General features: G+C 36.9%; 1 protein-coding gene across 1 annotated transcript in view; it reads right to left on the bottom strand.

Annotated features, from left to right (window-relative positions):
- LOC116707727 (solute carrier family 12 member 9) overlaps positions 1-8,516 on the bottom strand; it is a 70,097-nt gene extending 61,581 nt beyond the window's left edge. Inside the window, exon 1 of the mRNA XM_032545223.1 lies at positions 7,903-8,516. Within this exon, the coding sequence (XP_032401114.1) occupies positions 7,903-8,122 (220 nt within the window). The 5' untranslated portion in view covers positions 8,123-8,516. The remainder of the gene's footprint in view (positions 1-7,902) is intronic.
- Positions 8,517-22,919: the final 14,403 nt, after the last annotated feature.

The raw sequence follows: 22,919 nt of genomic DNA, 5'->3' as shown, positions 1-22,919 counted from the left end.
CATTTGTATTGATTAAAGGTTTAGTTTGAAGATGTTGTTGATCATAGATTTGCCTGCAGCAGAAATTAATCTCAGTTTTTTTTGGAAACTAAGTTGATTTTTGGAGAAGTGGAGACTAACAGTCATGCAGTCTGTTTTAGCTGATTGCATGATTTAATTTACGGTAATCAATTGAGAATGTGGGAATCAGTAGGATATAGTGCTATGTTAGCTGAAAGCCTGTTCTCTGTGAATTCATACAGGTCAAACCAGCTAGTTGTATCAATCTACCAGACGGTCTGGTCAGTCTGCCGTCTGTGCTTTCCAGGTTTTAAGTAGCTGGAAAAGTATTTTAGTCAACTCACAATAAACTGATCCAAAAACCAGCTGATGAGGCAGAATACGCTTTGAAATGAACTGCCCAGAATTTATCCAAAAAACAAAGAGTTTTAGACTTGAACTGATATTCCAGTTTTCCAGCATTCCTGGTTCTGATCAGAGATTAGCTGTTAGCCATTGTGTCGCATTTATAAATACTGTTTGTTGTTTAGAACAGCATCAATAGACTGGTGATGTTTGCTTGTAGGAATACTGAGATAAATAAAAAATAGAATAACATAACTACTAATTACTGAATAAGCCATTAACGGTCACATAAGGCCAGGTTTTTTTAAACGTTGCTTCTTTCAGCCAAATAGGGCTGACATCGTACCATCATGTTTGCAACGTAGATATATTGCTATCTGGAACATAAAACCAATTTGAAATCTCTTTAGTCTGACGAACAAGGAGTTAATGCCTCAACTACACTCAAAAAAAAATCAATTACCATATTTTCCGGACTATAGAGAGCACCTCCCTATAAGCCACACCCACAAAGATTTTTTTTTTTTTTTTTTTTTTTACAAAAAAATAAAAACGTACATATACTGTATAAGCCGCACCAGGATATAAGCCGCACCAGGCCATAAGCCACACCAGGCCATCAGCCGCACCAGGCCATAAGCCGCACCAGGCCATAAGCCGCACCAGGTCATAAGCCGGTATCTCCACCGCTCTGTTTGTGGACGCAGCGAAGGGCTATGCTACTTTAGCTGTTTGCAGCTAAGTCCGTGTATTTTTAGTGTCACACTCAGCACAGTTTGATAGTTTATCTTCAGTCTTAACTTTAACCCAGGTTGATCTAGTTTTATGATGCCGAAGTCAGCAAGCATGTTCAGGAGATTATGGCAGTTATGGATGTTGGTCACTGATAGAATTAAAATAATAACCTATATAAATACTAATCAGTATGTTTCTGAGTATGTTGAAGGAGGCCCTGCTGAAGGATGTAGAGACAGCCGGCACCAGTTCGTCTAATCGGAAGGCTGCTCAGCAGAAGGACATCCTATTCTTCATGTTTATAATAAGATAGTTTATAGCATAATGGTGCTGATTAGCTTTATACAATCATACTGTTCATAGTAAATGTTCTAGTTTATCTTCTGGAACTGTGAATCACATTGCAGCTGCATATGTTTTGATAAGAGCTGAAACGTGCATTGTAACTAGGGATGATTTTCAATAAAAAGAGAGGTCCAGCAGAATGTGTTTTCAGAATAGGTAGAGGTCGTAACTGAAACACATCTCTGTCTGTTCTCGCGAGCTACAAGAAACTAACCCTCTCTTGTCCTTTCTTGTGCCTGTATTTTGATGTTCTAGGTGTATAAACCTGACAGTCACCATCACTAAAACCGTATTTTGTTGCTTCAGCAGTATTGAAGGTAGATTAGATTAGAGTCTCCCATCTGAGTTGTGACTCTTGGCAGCGCATTCAGAGTTACTGTGGGTCTCTTGGCTGGTTGTTTAATTAATGCTCACCTTGCCTAGGATGTCAGCTTTAGGTGAACGGATTAGGCAGTTTTTCTACTTTCTTTCATGTTCAGATATTTGATAGAGTAATACTGAATTCCTGCAGGACCAGCAAGAACATCATCTGCTGCTAGACTTTATTCACCAGAACAAACTGAAAGGTACTTCATCTATGTTGACTTCTCAACATATTTAAGAATTTAGTCTAATGTCCACACATAGGCCTGTCACAATAATCAATAAATCAATTAATCAGATGATAAATTAAAACAAACTCAATCATTTCCATTGGCCTGATTTATCGTTTCTCTTTTTTTCTCTCTTTCTACCAAAAACTGGATGATAAAAGTCTTCAGTTTGGTACTTTGGTCTCAACTAGCCCTTATTTTGAAAGGCAATTTTGTTTACAAAGACTTCAAAATTCATTAGTTTTATTTATTTTGGATATTAAAAATGTCTTCCAGTTCCAGTGTTAAATGTTCATTAGAATTTAAAGTTTAATGACCTTTGAGAATGTGTTCTTGCATTATTATTTAGTCATTACCATTATATTACTCAAAAAATGGTCTCATAAAAACAATATTATCGTTTGTTGAGAACTTCTGGAACAATTTATCATACAGTAAAATTTTTCATCATGGCACATCATATTCACACATCCTTCAGAATATTCAGACTAAACCATGTTTGTGTCTGGATCTCTGAAATAAACAGAGACCCCATTTCATCGGCCATTAAACAAATATATACCTCATCTGCAAACCAGGACAAACCTGCTGTTCCTGTTTGTCTTCAATTCAAGTTGATTAATGTAGATAGTAAAATGTATTCAGATGGTTTAGATTTTTACAAGCAGTACATTTCTTTCTCAATTGATATTTTGTCACAATTAACAGCTAATAAACACATACTTAAGAAAATAAATATGTTATGCATTTATTTAAAGCACCACTGCAAAAATAGCCTCCACAGCAAAACATTTAATGCATAAACATTTGATCGACATAAAAAGAAAAATTTCTACATACATTGTAATGATTCAAGTAATTTTCAGATTCAGCAATGTTCTGTCAAAGTCAGATTTGTCGGTGCATCAGCTGTTCAGGAAAATCGACATAAATTTTTTCTAACACTAACTGTATATTTGTACTTTTTTCTGTATCTTCAGACAGTCTGCAGCAGCTGAGATTCTGGGAGTTTCAACACCAAAACCTCAAGCTTCAAACTGAGCCATCAACTGGACCAAGACGCCTTTCAAACAACTACAGTAGTTAACCTGCTCTGTTGGTAGACATTATCCTTAATCTGTAGAGACTGGCCTTGGTCGTCTTTGAATACACAGAGTTATGGTGTTTTCTTTAGTTAATTGATTATAGTAAATATTTGAACATCCATGTAAGTTTTAAGACATGTCATTGTTAACTTTAGATAGCTGTGAAGCCACCCATGTTAATCTGAACCTATTTTGTTAACGATTCAACAGATTTGTTGCAATCTTAAATATTTAATCTGTCCTTTGTGTGCAGTAAAATGAACATTAAAGTTATTTCAGGAAACACTTTTGTCTTCTTCTTCCTTCTACATTAAAAATCGAAACATGCCTCTATTAAAATCATATATTTGTGACATCAAACTTTTTTTCTGCCATAAAGCAGTGGTCAAACTATGAGTAAATGTTTGTAATTTACTTTCAACAAATGGAAACCAAACAGGTTTTAAAGTAAAGACACTATGAATACTCATCATATACCTCAACACAGGTTAAGTTTCCACTGCATGCAAGTAAATGTGATTACAATTGAGTGAAAATTGTACAGCAGGGTTTTTCTCCAGTTCAGGAGGGTCGGTGTCCTCCAACCTTTAGATGTCTCTTCTTTAACGCACCTGAGTCAAATCATGAGGTCAGAGGTCATTAACACAACTCTGGAGAACTTGACTGTCCTAAGCAGCCATTTAATTCAGGTGTGTTGGACCAGGACATATCTAAATGTTGAAGGACACCAGACATCTATGCCTTGATCTGAGGATCCTGTTGGAGGATCAGTGTGTTCCTGCAACAGCTCCATCAGATCAGAGAGTAGATGAGATCTGAAAGATCCTGATCCTCCAGAAAGTAAAATAACACGAGACCCAATCCATCAGTCAGTCGTTTTGTCCTGTGTACAGATAAATATAAAATGTTATTTATACACATAGAAATTCAATAAATTAGAATCGAAAGGCAATTTATTTCACTTAATTATATTCACTTAGTGAATAAAGTAGAAGGCAAATCAGAATATCTCACAAACGATAAATACAAATATCAGTCAGGAACATGACTTAGGAATTTGATTGGAACCTGTTGGGCAAAACAGATACTGTAAGAACCACCCAGAGATAATTTTTATGGATTAAAGACTCAAACTGTGCTGAGTGTGACACTAAAAATACACGGACTTAGCTGCAAACAGCTAAAGTAGCATAGCTCACAAAAACATTAGCTCCCACTAACAGAAACATATGAAGAGGGCAGCGTATCAAAATACCAGACATATAAAACGTAATCTGAAATTATTTATAATTACTCCATGTCTCATTATAATCGGAGAGCAAAGCCTGCAAGTTTAGCTTCTACTTACTTCTGAGGGCAGACCACCGGGACGCTCAGTCTTGCTTCTTGGTTTGGCTGCCTATTTTTCCGGCCAGCGAACCATTCCGCCACCCAGCGGTCATTTTTCAGACCACTTAGTCTCCCGTACCGCTCAAAAATGTACAATATGTCTATAAATAATTTTGGAATATTATAAGGAAGTGCTGAGATACACCGTTTTCCACCGAACTAACGTATTTGCCACTTCGGTACAAGCACAGTGAGAAACGTTTAGAGGATGAAAACACTAGATTCAGAGCAAAATTCAGATGACGCAGCTTTCTACTAGCATGTAGGCACCATCTACACACAAATCTGGGAGCTCCCGAAGCGTGAAATGAGTCTCAAAAATACTTGTGCACTCGTAACTGGATCTGTGCGTAAATGCAGTGTACCAGATGACTTGTGAGTACTTTTTCAACATTTGTAGGCGTAGGAGAAAATTTATTTTATTTTTAAGGTTTACAAATCCAGGATTACACACGCACAGATAATTTTACACACGGACAAATAGTTTTACACAGGCAGATATTTTGAGACTATCTTCACTCCATATCATATGAACTTCTTCGTGTGCTTTCCATGATGAGGGCGTAGGAGTTTGAAAACATTTCTCCGTCATGTCTATTGCTATCATGTGCTTGTTCTAAATGAAAATGAGCACTTTCTTCTTTGATTTCCAAGTTTGGCTTCCAATGATTCACGTCCTGCTAAAGAGCCCCATGGTGGTTGAAGAAAAATCCACAGAAAAGCAGCACCGGGCTATAAGCCTCATGGTTCAAAGTGTGGGAAAAAGTAGCGGCTTATAATCCGAAAAATACGGTAGATAATATATAGGCTAAAATATCCAAATAATTAGAGGACGTAAATAAACCTAAAGCGACCAAGTCAATCTTGTACTTTTCCAAATTGAAACATTTGTCAAATTTGTCCTATTGATCAATGCTGTGAATCTCATCAAGGTGAACGTCACATCAGTCACTTTGAACTGTATCGCAAACACACAAATTATCCACATTATCGTACCGTTCCTCCACTTAGACCCTTAACGCAACTCATTAATCTTTGATCAGCAACTATCAGCATGTTTCTGTCATCAGTCAGGTCCACTGTGACACAAACCCAAATCTCACTAGGAAACAAAATTCACTTTGTTCCTTTAAGAGCTGAAATTTCAAGCTCAACTGAAATAAACTCAACTTGCGAAGCATCTGCATGTTCTGGTGGTACACCCTAAAGATATCCAGGTCAGGACAAGAGACACTTTGTCAAACCGTTAAATGTACAGTAGTTTCACATCCGCACTGAAACCACTCACAGTTCCTGTGCAATCTTACACTTCAACTTGAGATTACAATGTCTAAAGTCTTCAGCCAACAGCTACATATGCCCATGTGAGTCGGGGTGGGTGTGTGTGTGTGTGGGTGTGTGTGTGTGTGTGTGTGATTTTTTCTCTGAGTATCCATTGCTCAGCAGCTGACATCTCACGAGACTGGGAGGGGAACTGGGAGGGGAACTGGGAGGACAGGAGATGAGAATACTGAAAGAGTTCAAACTTATAGAAAACAAAAAAATCAGAAAGAAAAGCAGAAGTGAAAAGTGAGGAGAAAAGATGAAGTTGGTTATGAAAAGTTGATTTATTGTTCTGCAAATTCAACTGTGGTCTCTGCAGCAGCATGGATTTCATGGGCTTGAATAATTTCTAGTTTAGTGATATTACTGAAAAAGGAGAACTTATATCTCATTGATTACAATCAGACATGAATTCCTCACTGTACCAAAACCTAAACCTGAGTTACGAATGTGATTTTCACAGCATAAAGTCACGACAGTCTCCGTTTGCTGCTGAAATATTAGTGAACTTTCAAAAGCTGTAGCTTAAATGGATAATTCAGAATTTTTTAAGTGAGATTTCTTTGAAAGATTAAGTAGTTAATCTTTTAACTAGCAGTTGGCGCTGCCATTTCAAATGCTGATCAGTTAAACTTAAAGGCTAGGAGCACATCTAGTCTTAGGGAGGCAAAAACTGTCTTAAAACAACTCCAGTCTTAAATGTCATAGCAGTTTTAAAGGAAAGAGTGTTTTATGAACTCTTAAACCATTGACATATTTGCATTATTTATACAGAAGTCAATGATTATTTAGGTGAGAAATTGAAATTGGAGGCAGTGCACCTCCGGTGAGCTTCCTGATACTACAGATGGAACATATAAAGCATTTCCATATAAGGGCATGGGAAAGTAAAGTACAGAAAAGATTTTATCAATACTAATAATAGTCAGTATGGCCTTAAAAGTGTAGCATCATGTTTTTCTGAATTACGGAGCTGACAACAAAAGGATCTCTAAAATTTATCAGCCTTTTGCCTATAAATCTATTACTGCACACAGTAAGAGATTCACAAAATACTGCTCTAAGAAATAAACTTACAGGATTTAAGAGGAAATACAAACAAAATAACTAACCAAAAGAAAGAGAAAAGAAGAGAAAGCTAATAATGTTGATCCAAGGTAAATAAACTAGATACTCATATTCAAGGTTGGTAGATAAGTAAGTATCCTCTGTTCAAATTCCTTTTCTGGTTTGGACAAATAGGACTCTAAAAAGTAGTTGCTGAGGTAGTTTTTCTGGGTTCCAAGTTCTAATCCCTGTTCTGGGTTGCTAAATAAGTGTAAGTAAGTAAGCATCTTCTGGACCTCTGGGATGCTAGATAGGTATAAGTATACGTAAGTATTCTCTGGGCTTTCTACGTGTGCTCTAAATTTATAAAAGTAATGAGTACTCCACGGATTCTAAGTAATAATAAAAACTAAATGTTCCTGTTCTGGATTCTAAGTTTGTTCTAATTCCTTTTCTGGGTTGCAATAATAGGAGTCTCTCTGCATCTAAATAGTGAGTACTCTACAGTTTCTAACATATAAGCTAAAGACTAATAAACTATAGTCTCTGGATTCCAAGTTTGTTCTAATTCCTTTTCTGGGTTAAAAGTGAGTACTCCACAGTTTCTAACAAAATAATTGTGCCACGTCAGAGCACAATTGCAAAAATGAAGGGAGTTGTAGCATAGTGCACTATTTGGAAAGAAGCATTTGTTTTTACATACAAGTTCACAATAATTAGAGATATTCTGTTTGCATTTAACCTTAAAAACTGACTTTTTAACGATGTTTAAATCTTTGCTAAGCAGTTCCATTCATTACAAAAAGCGAAAGTTATTTTGAACTTTAGAAGGAACCACAAACAGATTACAGAAACGAGGCGTGTTAAATGGAAATTATAATGGCTTAACCCTAAAATGATTCCCAAAACTACTGCAAACAACCACAGAAGTAGTAAAATATATAAACCGTGACTGTGCTTCGGTGCACACTACTGTTGACTACTGTGACTACTACTTCGGTGCGAAACTGAGTGTAGTGATTTCTGCTGCCACCACTCACCTATTCTGAGGAAGACCACTACGCTGAACATTGACAGCAGAGTGGGAATCACCACACCGAAGAACACCGACAGCTTCTTGGGCTGCCCCTTCGGCGAGGACCTGTGCCGAGGGCTTCCCGGGAGCTCCTCCGGGGCCCGGCTGGCAGGAGCAGACTGCGGCTCGGACTCATTGACGCTGGCGACAAGGCGGTAGTTCAGGAGAGGAGTCCGCTCCGTCATTGCAAAAACAAAAACAAATGCTCGCTTAGGTCGACTCGAACTTTAAAAAGTAACCCGGATAAATTTAGGGACGGAAAAATCGCTGTATTTTGTCAGGACAACTCAAGAGTTTGTAAATAAATGCTTGCGATGGATTAAAAAAAAAAAAACCTGTAGAATTGACGCGTCCTGATTGTCAGCCGCTTCAAATGCAAGTTCAGTATCTACATAGCAAAACAGACAAGTGCTTCGGTCATAAACACAATAAGTTAAAAAAAAAAACATAGAGCGTGTTTGGCCTAATCGCTGATGCACAAACTTCGATCGTTTATCAATAAAATGTTAGATAAAATCCCCGGCAGGATACCTGCGCGAGGCCATTGTAGTTCTGTGTCATTTCTCTGATTATACGGAATAGAGTATCATGTGACGCCGCAACGTCAATGCGTGTCTCTGCTGCAAACTTCTGTTTTGCCCTTTCACAATAAAACCAATTGCGATTTAGTGCAACTTTTTTCATAAGAGCAAAACAATTTATCACCTTAGACATACATATATCTGTCAGGCACAGCATTATGATCTTTAACAAGTGAAGTCAAAAACACTGATTATTTCTTCACAATAGCATCTAATGACGAATTAGATTCAACTGGACATCCTGTCAGTATATCCTGTTTATAGGGTCAAAGATTCACCAACAAAAACACTGGCTGTGTTTTTTCTTGTTGGTTTGTTTGGTTGTTTTTTTTACATTGCATGGGTGCCTAGCTGCATGCATCACTTACCCTGGGAAAAACATATCACCAAGATCCAGATCAGGAAGAATGCAGGCTGGCAGAGGCAAAGTGATTGTTTAGGTGATAGGTGCTACCAGACCCATTTTACTAAGGCAAGTATCTCAGGATAAATCTGAATGAAATTCCCCCCCCCAAATTCCAACAAAATGCTGGAAACTACTAAACAATAAAACACAATGTCCATATATACACTACACACTTCTGTTTTTCCAAGGGTTGTGGGTAAATTACTTTGTTGTTATTTTCTTGCAGTCTGGGTGTGGGAGTTCTTTCACACCATTCTCTGATTGTTGTGGGATCCTTCAGCAGGATTATGTGCCATCCTAAGAAGCAAACATGATTTAGGAATAAACAACATGTAGTGTGAGTTGTTATCTTGGCTTGCAGATTCCCAAGACTTTAATCCAATGTAACTTCTCTGGGATCAGCTAAATCAGAACACTCCACCTTCCAAACCAAAATGATCTGCTGCTGACCTCTTGATGCTAGATAAAAACACACAACCCTCCAAATGTCTTGTGGGGTCTGTGCTTCAGTAGTATTTATCTAAATTGCACCAGTCACAGATATTAAAACCACAAAGTGCTTCACAGAGACACAAACAAACTGTTTGTGAAATAGCTATAATCCACAGTTGATGAAGGGGAGGAGTGAGAAGAGGGCAATGATTTTATAAAACTTTGCAAAACAACCAAACAAAAAACTAGGAAAGAGTTTAAAAGAGCCACGTATGATTATATCTTATTTTATTTTATTTTTTATGCAAAACTTCCTGTTTTATTCTAACTAACTTTACTTTCGCATTTGTCACTCGGGCTTTCCTGAGATTTCCTGCTTTCACATTTTCCACCCTATTGCTTTCGGTCATATGATGAAGTTAGTCGGGCCAATAGGAGGGTTACATTGCTGAACGCACTTGCTGACAAGTTTTTTTCTTTTCTTTTTTTTTTATATATATCAAAATAAAAGTCCACATTGATTTCTCTTTTTAATTTCTATAGCTTTTATTTTGAAAAATTCGCGTCCTTTGAACGCTAATAATGAAAGTGATGATCCAAGTGGTACAGAGCCGCACACAGCAGAAGAATGGCCCATGTCCAGTTAAAATAGTCCAAAGTCCTCGTCAGTAAATAAATAACACATAAGTTTGTAAGTGTTTCTTAAACACAGCCTTTTAACGTTTACAAACTGTACACACTCAGCTGCATTTCACAGATAGTCATTTTAGGATTAATTTTAAAGTAATACGGATAAATTATTTTCATATACAAGCATGTTCTTGATCGTTTTCCCAGGATCTAAGTTATAATACATTCGACTTATATGTACAGAGACAGAATAAATGTTTTTGTTCACATTTTGCAGTTATACATACTTCACATTTGACTTTCACCTCGTTATGAACTTTGAGAAAACATTCCCTTTTACATTTTAAACTGCATATTACATTGATCATTTGCAGATTAAAGTAAATTGTGTTCTTAAAAAAAACACAAGATCTTCATCAGAGTGCAATTTACGTGATTTAATTCCAACTCTTCTGCATCAGTGATGAGGATGATGAATATTTTGAGTCTAAATCTGACCACTTGCACTTCCCATTTTAGCACCTACAGAGGGCGCTAATCTCTCAGTTTGATTTCAATATTGCAGTAGCTTTAAACTAGAAGTTTAAAAGGCTCTGCAGAAGCACATTCAGAAAGGGTTGGTCATTTGTCTAAAGCACTCACAGTTTAGGGAGGATCACATAATAAACTAATAGAACCATAATCTTTTCAGATTAGTTTCCATGAGACTGAGGCCACACTAACAACCTATAAGTGAAAGTTTGGCTGCACTATGAGCTGATTGTGCAATATATGGTTAAAGTAAATATTGAAGCTGGTTTAAGGCTCAGATACACTACTTTAGCTTCAGAGCAGCCTGTCAGTCTAAGTTCAGTCTTGAATTCTAAAACAATAGTTTCTTTGTCTTTCGCGCCTCGTAGATACTACAGTGAGTGGTAGCTCTGGGATCCCATTCTTCTGAGCCAATGTACATACACAAATACTAGGGTTGTTATCGTACATTCACTCATGAGACAATACAAGAGGATTTTACCTATATTTCTGAGAAAACTGAGTATATTGGGGTAAATCAGGAACTGTTTTTGTGAATTTGTAAGCAGTGTTTAAAAAAAGTATTCAGTTCAAGTTTAAAAAAAATATGAAAAGTGCAATCTATGGTGGTCATAATATCGAAAAGATTTCAATGTGTTGTGTGTAATTTCAAATGTTTTATGAATATTAAATTGTACTTTCAATAGACCCCTCTTCAGTGTAGAATTATAAAGTTTAACCAAAGATAATCAAATCCATTAAATATTCCTTAAACTGTAAGAAGTACACCCATAGTTTAGAACTAATAGAAGCATGCAAATTAAGTGAAAACTTTAAACTCATTGTCCAGTTGGGATTTAAGGCTTAGCAGGCTTACACTATGCAATACAAGAGGGGGCATCTATTACCCACTCTCTAGCAAATAAACAATACAAAACTTGTTCAGGTCAAAACTGACAGGTCATTTGTCTTGTGACTCTCCCAATGCGATGCCGCCCTTGTTGGTGAGCCTTAGCATCTATATAAAAGCTAATGTCACATTAAACAGAGTGTGAATAGCTATTTTGTCTATAGGGATACTTGCAATGGGCATTTCACGTTTTACTGTTACCATTGTTGTTTAATGTAGAAAAAGTTTGTGGAACTTAACTAGTTCGAATATTTTGATATCTTGTATCAATTCAACATTTCCTGCAACATCATTTAATTCAGTTTTCGAATGCTAAAATATTACTGTTCTAAGACATTTCAGTGAACATACTATTTCAGTATTTGAGTAGAAAATCTAACATGATGTGACGTCATGGTGTTTGTAATCTGTATTTCCCAGATTACAAACATTATGTTATGCTATAGCTAACATAATGTCTATGTTAGCTATAGCAGCTTATAGCTGCCATATCTGCTGCTGTAAACTACAGATATAGCTTAGGAAAGTCCACTTCTCCGCAAACTTGTGACTGGATTGCAATAGCTCACTCATAACTGAGCCACACAAATGAAATGAAATGAAAAAAAAGTCTGTGTTCCTCATTTGCTCTGTTGCAAATATTAGCATGGTATTACATAAAATAAATTCTGAAATTGCATTTACTAGATTATTTCTGGTGGAACATTTAGGATTTGTAATTGCTGCCAAATGGAAGTTCGTCACATATTAGTGACATCCAGCAAGTCATCGTGGCTCCAGAACACCAGAATCCTCAATCCCAAATGTAGAAACCAATGCTGTGAAACAGCAGTCCATAGAACAGGGGTGTCAAACTCCAGTCCTCAAGGGCCGGTGTCCTGCAACTTTTAGATGTGCCTCTGCTGCACCACACCTGAATAAAATAATTAGGTCATTAGCAAGGCTCTGGAGAATTGATCTACACAAGGAGGAGGTAATGTAGCCATTTCATTCCAGCGTTTTGTACCTGTGGCACATCTAAAAACTGTAGGACTGCGGCCCTCGAGGACTGGAGTTTGACACCTGTGCCATAGAAGAACATCTGACGTCCCAATAAATATGTATCTCCTCATTGTGCAGCATATGACTCAGTTCTGCTTTCTTGGTTTGTAGTTCTTCATCCTTGACTGCAGATTGATTCCTATAGGTCTGTTCCAAGTGTTTTTGCATCTTTGTCACCATGACGCATCCTCTGGCTTCAACTTTGTGTCGAATCTGGTCCGAGGTAACACAGTTATATAATTAGGGTCCTTTTGGTTAAAGTTGCCTTACACTCCTTTTCTTGTTATGGCTGCACTCAGTTTTCAAAGCAACACCTTCCAGCTTCTTTGTGACTAGCCTGCTGTATATTTTCCAGATTACACTAAGTTTCTGTGTTCCATCCCATTTTTGAGGCAAAGCTGGAGTAGGCAAAGGGCCGTTTTTCTGTAAGAAAGCAACAATACATAAGATATTACTATATAGCACATGTTCAAACCGCTTACAGTTTTATACTAAGATAATGAAAAATTTATAATATGAGAAAATGAATGCATTTTATTATATCAGTATTAATTCTCTACTTGTTATGTGTTTTTCTTAGTAGTTGTAAAAAAGAGTTAAGCTTAAGCTTCTTGATGCATTTTGATGCAACAAAAAATGCATCAAGAGGTCACTTTTAGTGATGTAGAGCTTTGAAAAAACAATAAACAATCAATTATAAACATATATCAGCAGACTCACAATTTTAGCATCAAGCTTCTATTCCTTTGCCAGCAGCACCTATTCAAATACAGCAAACAATAGTACAGCTAATGCTATGTTCTTCAAAGCAATGCTAGAATATTTAGTCTCTGTTAAACACTCCATTTGTATCCTCAAAGCTGGTAACATAATGTTGGCCGTTATAAAACAGCCATAAATCTAGACCTAGAATGCATCACTGTGCCAGTACCAAGATGAAAACTTAGCAGCTCAAAGCGTCTAAGGACAATAGAAATTCAGGTTTTCCTTGCTGTTGTCGAGGCAAAGAATAGTCCAAAGAAGAAGCCTAAATGATGAATCACCAACGAAGGAGGTGCTTTAAAACATGTCATTATCCACTTGTAGTCTTTGGATCAGTTTATGAATTCTTTTCCAATGATACAGTGGCAGGAAAGGTTGGGCTATAATTGCTCCTTCAAGGGATCCAACAACAAGTACATAGGTACATTAAATTCAGCTTAATATCTTGCTCTGTTGTTTACAAATACAGTACTCTCATTCAGAGTTTTGCTTCATGGTAATCAATATTACTCTTGATTTTCTTTAGACTTTTAAAAAAGTTATTATTTTTTTAACTCAGCAACTATTAAAGGCTACATAGATTTATATATTTAACGATTTGCTCCTATTGGAGATTGCGAAGTTCTAGAACGGAGTCTTGCACAAATATTCATATCCTTTGAACCTTTTTACATTTTGTCACATTATATGTATCAACAATCTATGTTGTTAATATTTTATGTGAAAGACCAACAGAAAAGTGGCACATTTCTGTCAAAGGGAATGAAAATATATATTTTTTAATTCTTTTTGATTATTTCAAATAAATATAAATCTGCTTTTCTATTTAGAGCAGGTTAATACAAATCCACATCCATACTCTTCAGGTTTTTATTTTAAAAAAGGCACAATTCCTAGTAGCATAACTAATAAAAATAGCATAATTCCTTCCCCACAATGTCACAATTGCCTTTGTTTTTTCAAATAAAATCCTTATGAATTTCTTAGAAGCTAGTGGTTGTGACATGGCAAAATGTGAGAAAAATTCAAGGTATGCCCATACAATGCTGAAATATTTCACAAAATATATATTTATAGAATGGCAACATGTTTTGAGCTGTACCTGTGGGTGGTGTTTGAGAATCATTACATAATGCTTAATACTGTAATTAAACTTCTCCAGAAAATCCTCACACTCTGCGCTGGTTTGATTACTAAGATGTTTGACAGTTTCTTGGAATGCCTGGAAGTCCTGCAGCACTTCAGACAGTTTTTCCTGTAACTAGACAAACAGATGTACATACAACTATAACAACGCTGCAACAATATCAATAATTTACAAGGTTTTCAGGTTTTGTTTCACATGTTCTTACTCTGAACTGTCCAGTGTGTACCCCATGACTCACCCAATGACATCTGGATATAGACACCAATGCTGTTCATTGTATAAATTAGCAGGCTAGCACACTTGTGCTAGCTAGTATTGAAAGACCCAACAAATCTTCAAATGGGAGAAAAATTGAGCTTTTTCCACAATAAATAATGGACCAATTCTAATACAAGCTAAAAGAACAAGAGCAAATTCTGATCTGCCTGCATGGCTACATAGTTGAAGTAGCCTGATACCACAAAGTCAAAATAGGGGAAACAATTAACATATCTCACCAACCAACAATGTGTGAACTGATTACAACTTCTGATTTAATACGTACGTTGGCAGCCTCCACCACACTTTTGTCTGCCAGTTTATGTTCTGCCTCAGTTGTGGATGCTACGCTTGGTTTGCTTCTTAAGAGCCTAATTTATGACTCATTTGAACTTTAATTCAACTTAACTGCATGAATGATTGAAATTTTTTTCTTCCTCGTTTTGTTGATATTTTATATTAGAATTTTGTTTCTGCAAAATTGTAATATATAATTATAAGATGCAAAATGGAAGCTGATAAAATATAAAGTAAATAGAGAAGGCATAACATCATGGCAACCATCATGATAGTTTCCAGAAGACTTCTGAAAGAGTGACATAGTAACTTAAAACAAAACGGGGTTCATGTGAAGCAGGCTTGTTTGTTCAGCACATGGTGTATAGAAATTCCCTAGGAAGTATTTTGTGCAAAACTAACATCCAAATGGAGGGAAGGCCTCAAAATAGTCCAGTAAAACATTGTCCAAAGCTTCACATCACCTCTGCAGTTCCTTTTTGATCCAGTTCAGATCCTGTCCACTGCTAACTGTTGTTACTGCTAACTGTTGTTACTGCTAACTCTTGTTAGCAATGGACAGGTGACAGCATGTGTACCCTGAAATTACTATCTGGTCCCATCCACAATAACTTGCAATACACTGAGCATTCAGAAGCCTTACTGTCACAACCAGCATGAATCGTTTCAGAGAGTTCATGAAAACTGCAGCAACTCATTTTGAGATCAAACCACACATCAGTCAGTGAACCTTCCCCATCAACAATCCTGTCTTTGGTTCAAAGTCATTCCTCCCTTGAGCTAATTTGGATAGAATCTGACTATCAGATTAGAATCCACTCCAACAGATTGTAGTTTCGGAGATGCTCTCTGACTCAGCCTTTAAGCCATAACAGTAAGCTTTCTGTCAAACTCATTTAAACCTGTTTGCCCATTTTGTCTGCTTCCATCACATCAGCTCAATGTCTGATGTATTCCATATCTACCTACTAATAAGTGGTTCATGATGTTATGCCTGATGAGTGCATATTATTGATTAATTGGTGTTGCTTGTAGCTTACACAAAAATGCTTATCAGCATTCTTGGTACTTAAGGCTGGTACCTTTGGGATCATCAACCAGTGTTCTAAATGGCAGCATTTTTCTATAATTCCATAATAACTTTGTTCTAGTCATGTCATTTCATTTTTGTGATTTCAAAGAACAGTGGCAAGAAGACAACTGAACAACAGCTATGTTGTACCCTCTGTACAACTAAAAATAGACTCAAAAGTATAAGAACAGGTGGCAAATATGATGACTACTAAAAGTGATAGTTGTAAAGGTTCAGCACCTACTAACAGAGGGACTGTCATTCCAAACAATAGTATGGACAAGTGAACTGGTTTATTGTGCCACTATGATTTAAATGGAGAACTTTAAATTGTTGACCCATGCACAAAAATTCATATTTCAATCTATGTGACCTAAACTTTGACCTAATTTTCACCAGTTGTAAATTCCTGTATTTAACTTTTAGAAAAAAGTTATACATATATAAGTATGTCTGTATAACCCTTTTCCGACTGAGAGATGACATGACTATGTCATGATACATATATATATCTATCTATATATCTATATATATATAGATATATATATATCTATATATATAGATATATAGATATATATCTATATATACACGTATATCAGCTTGACGATCTGGGGCATTTATGTGTAACAAAACACAAAATCTGCAGGTTTTTGGCAGCAGTGCAGTTAGGTCAGTTTCCTTCCCCACACTTGTTATGAACATTTTTTCTTGTGGACTGTGTCTTTGATATGATTTTGCAGCAGTTACGTGTTGCTCTGTCTTTGTTTTCTACAAATATGTTCTTGAATTCCTAGGCCAGACAATCATGAGAGAGAAACCAGCTCTTGCCAACCCGGAAGAGTAGTGAATTTTGGCAACAGCACAAGGGAAGCCACACACAAGTTCTCTGGAAAAACGTCTGTGTTGTTTTGTTTTTTTTTACTCAAAACATAACATGCTACTACTTTTTGCTGATATAGGCTATAACATTTCTTGAGGTCGATCTCATCCAGGTTAAAGTTTTGATGTCGTGGAAATTTCTTTGACAAATTGTTGATTGTTCCTTAGAAAGAAAGCTGATCTGCCATTCAAAATACTGGTAGTTGATCTTTAAAAAAATATTATTTAAAGCCTGGATCCAGCTGTTGTAACATTATCAGGTTGCATAGAGGAATTTGGGAAAGCAGAAACCGCTTCTTCTTTCATCACAAAGAAGAGGAACAGCAAAATGCACCGTCTTTCAACGTTTACGATTGGGCGAAAGATTTGTGATTAACGCAGGTTTAGTGTTTGAGAATGCTGTGCATTACTTACTGTGTAATTTTGATATTCTGGCGAATTCACCCCCACTCTTGGCACAGCAACAGTAGAGAGCAGGGTGTCAGAGCAGTTACCCTGAAAACATCAATATTGAAGTTTTGTCAGATGCACTGATACAATGAAGCAGATTACTTGAACTGTACAACGGAAAAGATTAATTTCCATTCACTGTAACACATAAACTTGGTTTGGTAATACAATGACAGAAAGCAAGCCATGTTGCCTGCATGTCAGAGGTTCAAAATTCAAATTATGCAAGAAAAACGAAGGTAATTCCTCACCTCAACTTTGAAATTCATCATCAGGCGCTGTCTAGCGTCAGTGTTACACCAAAAGGCAATCGGTCTTGCGCTTACTTGAGGCAGGTGGGTGACAGTCGCTCCTATCAGCAGCAGCAGCAGCAGCAGTCCTGGAGCAGCACATGGTGGATGTAACGGAGGAGCTGCCATCCAGCTCATTTATGCTGCACCACAGTATAACCTATCTGCATTTGTTGTTGTATATACTGCCTCCCCCTTTTATTGTTAATAGTCTGCCTTGAAGTCAGCAGCGTGAACAGTGTCACTCGTTCTGATCCCGTCGTTACTGCTTTCTGCCAGAATTCCACCCATAGATCTTGCCTCAACAAGTTGCCTTGTCAAATTCACTTTCGCAGATGTCTCTGCACGTGTTTCCTGCTAAATTGGGCAACTGCATTTAAATGAATGTGCTTAAAATTGAATGAGTTTAGGAAATCATACTAGCAATTTTCATTAGTGGGCATGGGGATTTAAACAATACCAGTAATCTGTCAGGAAACACTGTGATATTGTCATGAAGTGCGGGTGGTGAGAGTGGTGAGGCAGAATGCAGCGGACCCAGGAATGATGAATATGAGGATTTAATGAAGAAAACCAGGCAAAACTACGAACAGCAGGCACAAGGAAACACTGACGACACAGAAGCTAACATTGACGACGACTAGACTGGACATTGACGAGGACCCGACGAGGAACAAGGAACACAGGTGGAGTTAAATACACGGGAGGGTAATCACAGAAACGAGACACACCTGGGAACAATCAAGGGGAGGACAGGACAACGAAGAGACTAAGGACACAGAAAACTCTAAATAAACACAGAAAAACACAGATCCTGACAGATATGTGGGGAATCCCTTTAAAAGTAACATATGAAAAGCTTTCGTCTGTGTTAATTATAATACATAGCAAATTAGTAACATCATCCCTTATATCAAAGTTTACACATAAACTAACCCTTGTCATTAGCATGGCATAAAAAAGGTAGATAACTTACTGCTATAAGCCATAACCCGTCCTTGAAGGCATGGTGTCTCTCACTTGTGGTTGTTTGGCCCCCATCGCTCTTCCATGAACTTTCAGAAGAATCACCTCAGGTCACAAAGAGGATAAAGTCATTCTATTACGTTCAGGACGTTTTTTTATGCCCTTAAATCTCAATCAAATCGACACCTAAAACACCAGGTGGAGATGGTGCTGAGCAGCATTCACCTCCACTTTGAGAAAATGCTATGTCGTGAGTGACGTGTGTTACTGCATGACTTCTCAGAGTGTGTAGACTGTCTGTTTGTCTAAGCCTAAAGTTAATGTTTCACCCTGTGTTACCAAAACAAATAAAACTGAAATCGTACTAACCTAGTTATGTTGATGCTGATCAGCTGTGTCATGTTTGAGACAACGTTTGACCATATTTGTCAGACAGATCCGTCTGTCGGTTTAGTTTGATTAGCGTAGACGGTGCCCACAGTTCCAGCACTGCCTATGCCACTTTCATAATCACTAGCATGGCTTGCACAGATTTTTGGCCATGTTTACAAAAGAATGTGATATTATGAAAATAGTAATGGAAATCTTCCTTTAGGACAAATGCAAACAAGTGTATAGCAGACAAGACAACAACAACAATGTTTAGATAGCGAACAGATGTTTTGTTTGTGTAATATAAGCCCATATTATCCACTTTGCCTCAAGAAGGCAGAAATAACAGTGGCAAACAATTCACAAGGTTCTCATTGCAGACATTTTTCTATAAGTGACTCATGGATAATAACTTGGGAGGGCTCCAAAAAGAGTCATCTATTGCTGAAGGAGTTACATCAATCCATTTTTTAATCCTCTTTTAGGCTTTCCAAGCCCTTACAGGGACTAGAGGAACTCTAAAACACACAGGATAGCCCATAATTGAAGTTTCTTTTTTCTAGCCAGGTAGAGTTAACCTTATAGATAGCCATCCTTACATCAGAACAACAAACATAAAAATGAAGTTTATTCAGATATTTTGCAGATCCATCATTTTTTTGTAGCCTGGGCCACACATAATACTGCCCTTTTAAGAGAAATTTCACTTTATGCAATGTGAAATCTTGAAATTGGCCTCTGTCTCCTTAAGAAGCTCCTACTCTTTCATACACTTCACTTTCAGCGCATCATCACAACAGTGTTTCTCAATTATGCCGTTTTCAGATGTTTTGAAGAGTGTTGGACTGAGAAGTAGTTCAAATGACGAGCGCACCAGAATTTCCAGTTCCACCAGGTGTTTGCTAATTGGTGCTACCGCTAGTTTGGAGGAGCAGAGTGGTGGAGTCGCGGGGAAGGCGTGAAGCAGAAGCTCAGTTAGAGACTGTGGCTGTAAGTAAAGCTTTGTGAGAGCAAGCATTTAGGCACCCTCAAATTGTTGCCACGGGAGATTAAAGCATTTCTCAAACATGTATGAAAGACTCAAAGCAACAATTCAGGTCTGTTTTTGTTGAGGGAATGAATAATTCAAACAAGATCCAAAAAGTCAATTGTACATAATAGCCCGCCTTTAAAAACTGAACTGTGAGACCACTGCATCATTTCATTGGTTATGTTATTAGTTCATATATATTTACTGTTTACTTTTAAAAGTTTATTAGTTTCGTCATTGTATTGTTTTCTTAGTAGTTTAATTTGCACACTGATAGCTTAGCGAGTTTGTTTATATATTTAACTGTAGAGTTGAATTGTTTTTGTTAAGAAACTCTTGTATATTTGTGAGAAATGTCTGTTTTTCTGTTGCATCTGGATGTTCCAGGAACGCCATGCAGTACTAGACTTAATTCATATTTTCTTGTGCCTTGAATTTGTCATTTTGATCTAAGTGTCTTGCTTTATTAATAGCAATTATTTTTTAGTTATTCATGACCAAAACAAGTCTCCTGTTGTGGCACAACTTAGAAAAAAAACTACTAAACATAAAAAAATGAACCAACATGACTACAAAAATCAAAAAGCAAGCACCAAAGGAATGTGGCAGTTTCACTTAAAAACCTGTTCAGTGAAATCTGATACTGTCTTCTACAGGTTTTCCTTGACAAAGACATCTGTCTCTGAAACATATAGCACAATGAAGAGAAAGTTGTTTCACTTAATAATCTCCAGCAGTACATGGAGTCTCTTTTTCGTTGTAAATATAATTGAAAAGGAATAAAAAATGTTTGGCTCTTAGTAAGCATAAAAATTTGTTTAAAAAATCATTAAACATGTCTGGATCTGCAAATCAAGATCAGATTCTCTCTTTTTGATAGTTTTTAGGCATACTAAATCTTTCTCATATGTAATATAAAAAACACTTTTTCATGCTGACACGCAAACAAATTTTAGCTTCCTGAAACCAAATTTAAAATAATTAAAATATGACTTAAAACTATTGCACTGGGCAAACTTTTCCAGTGACAAACAGATAGATTCTCTGTTTTGGTGCCACAATCTGTTGTAACTTTACGAGTGTATTTCAGAACAAAGTACTCACGAACACACAAGGTGAGAAAGATGTGAAAGTTAAACCAAAGATTTCCTCTCTTCCTACTGTTATCTTAGGTATCAGTATTTGTTGCGAAACTTTTACTTGTAGGATATTGCGCAATGTCTTGGAACCCTTAACAGAGTTCATAGGCATATTGTGTCAGGAAATAGTCATTTACTCCAACAAAAACAAAAAAAGGATAAGCTGTTTGTGTCCTGTTATCCGCATAAGTTTTATCTGATTTTGGAACAGCAAAATTAAACTTGAATGGCAAGAAGCTATCAATAGGTTTCAAAGTCAACCCAGCAAATCCACCCCTCACCCTGCCTCCCAGATGAGGAGATACTTTCATCTCCTCATCTGCTCAGTCAAGCATTGCAATAGCTCTTTGCACGTCAACCAATTTGGGGAAACTGCAGGAGAGCGTTACATTTCGGAATATGTTATGGCTTAGAATTATGGGCAATTGAAAATAATTTTTTATTTATTTATTTTTGCTTTCTTTCTTCAATGATGTACATATTTCCGGGCCAATCAGAGTTTAACATGGGAGAGTAACACTTCTGGAAAATGACTTAGGAAAGCTTATCTGTTGCATAATCTTTCAAAGTTTTTTTTGCCCATATTGTTTTGTCACTGTGACTAGAAAATATTATGTTATCTCAGATGACATTAGGTAATTGTGCTAACCTGACTTTATGTAAGACCGGAGAGACAGAAGGGAAGGCACGTTCAAATAAATCAGTTGACATGAAAGCCAGCAATGAGTGAGTGAAAGAGATGTAATTAAATGCTGGGAGTCTGAATGCTGTACGACGGTGGGGAGAAAAGAAATTAAGTACAGCACAGAGAAATGAGGAGGACTAAACGTAAACAGGGAAACTGGGAAATCAAATCTAAGCAAGACAGAAACAAACTAAGCATAACAAATAAATAATAAACATGATATAACTGAAATAACTAAGAGTGGACTGAACTAAAGTAAAACAGAAACCAGGCTAATCTTGCATAAATAAGAGGAGATAACAAATGAATTGAACTACAAGTCCCCAAAAACTCAAAACAACCCAAGATCCTCACAAAAGGTGTGTCTGACTGACAGTAACATTGTTCACTGATGACAGTAGTTGAATTTAATGACACGTTAGGTTTTACAGAGCACACACAAATGATAGTCGTGATACAACCACTAACTTCAGTGATTTACATCTATTGGTAATTTTCCCGTTTTTTGCAGTCTTTTGCTGCTCCTAACTGGTTTTCTTCCAAGATTGGCCTTTAGTTTGCTCTATACATCCTCACATCATGATGCTGCCACCACTCTGTTTCTCTGTGGAGTTGATATAGAAAATCCTTACTAATTCTGTGACTTTTGTAGGCAATTGTTCTGCTGGAGTTTATTTACAAAGGAACCGAACACAAATGCTTTACACATATTTGGAAATTCATTCAGTATAAAACATATTTCACTTCCACTTCATATTTAAGCGTCTTTCCACATGTGAATTGTGCAGTAGTCTCACACAAAAAAACAAATCCAATTGAATAAGTGAAATACTGTGGTTTAAATGTGACAAAATGTGAAAACATCTGCAAGGCTTTGTGGATATACATGTACTTGTGTTCTATGCAACACACTTACATTTATATATGCGTCTCTCTTCAGAATGAGCCGTGACCATGGCAACACCAAGCCATGAGTACCTTTTCAAAAGCCTGGCCTCTCCTTCTCTCTCTTTTATCTTTCAGCCCATCCTGCTCATTTCACTCCATACCAGCCAGCTGGGAGACTGGCAACAAAGCAAAACAGGAAGACTTCAGTTCCAGGACATTATCCTTATAGATTATTTC

Source organism: Xiphophorus hellerii, chromosome 18 (assembly GCF_003331165.1).
Source record: "Xiphophorus hellerii strain 12219 chromosome 18, Xiphophorus_hellerii-4.1, whole genome shotgun sequence".
In the NCBI taxonomy this organism is placed as follows: Eukaryota; Metazoa; Chordata; class Actinopteri; order Cyprinodontiformes; family Poeciliidae; genus Xiphophorus; species Xiphophorus hellerii.
This window is presented reverse-complemented; position numbering and strand designations above follow the sequence as displayed.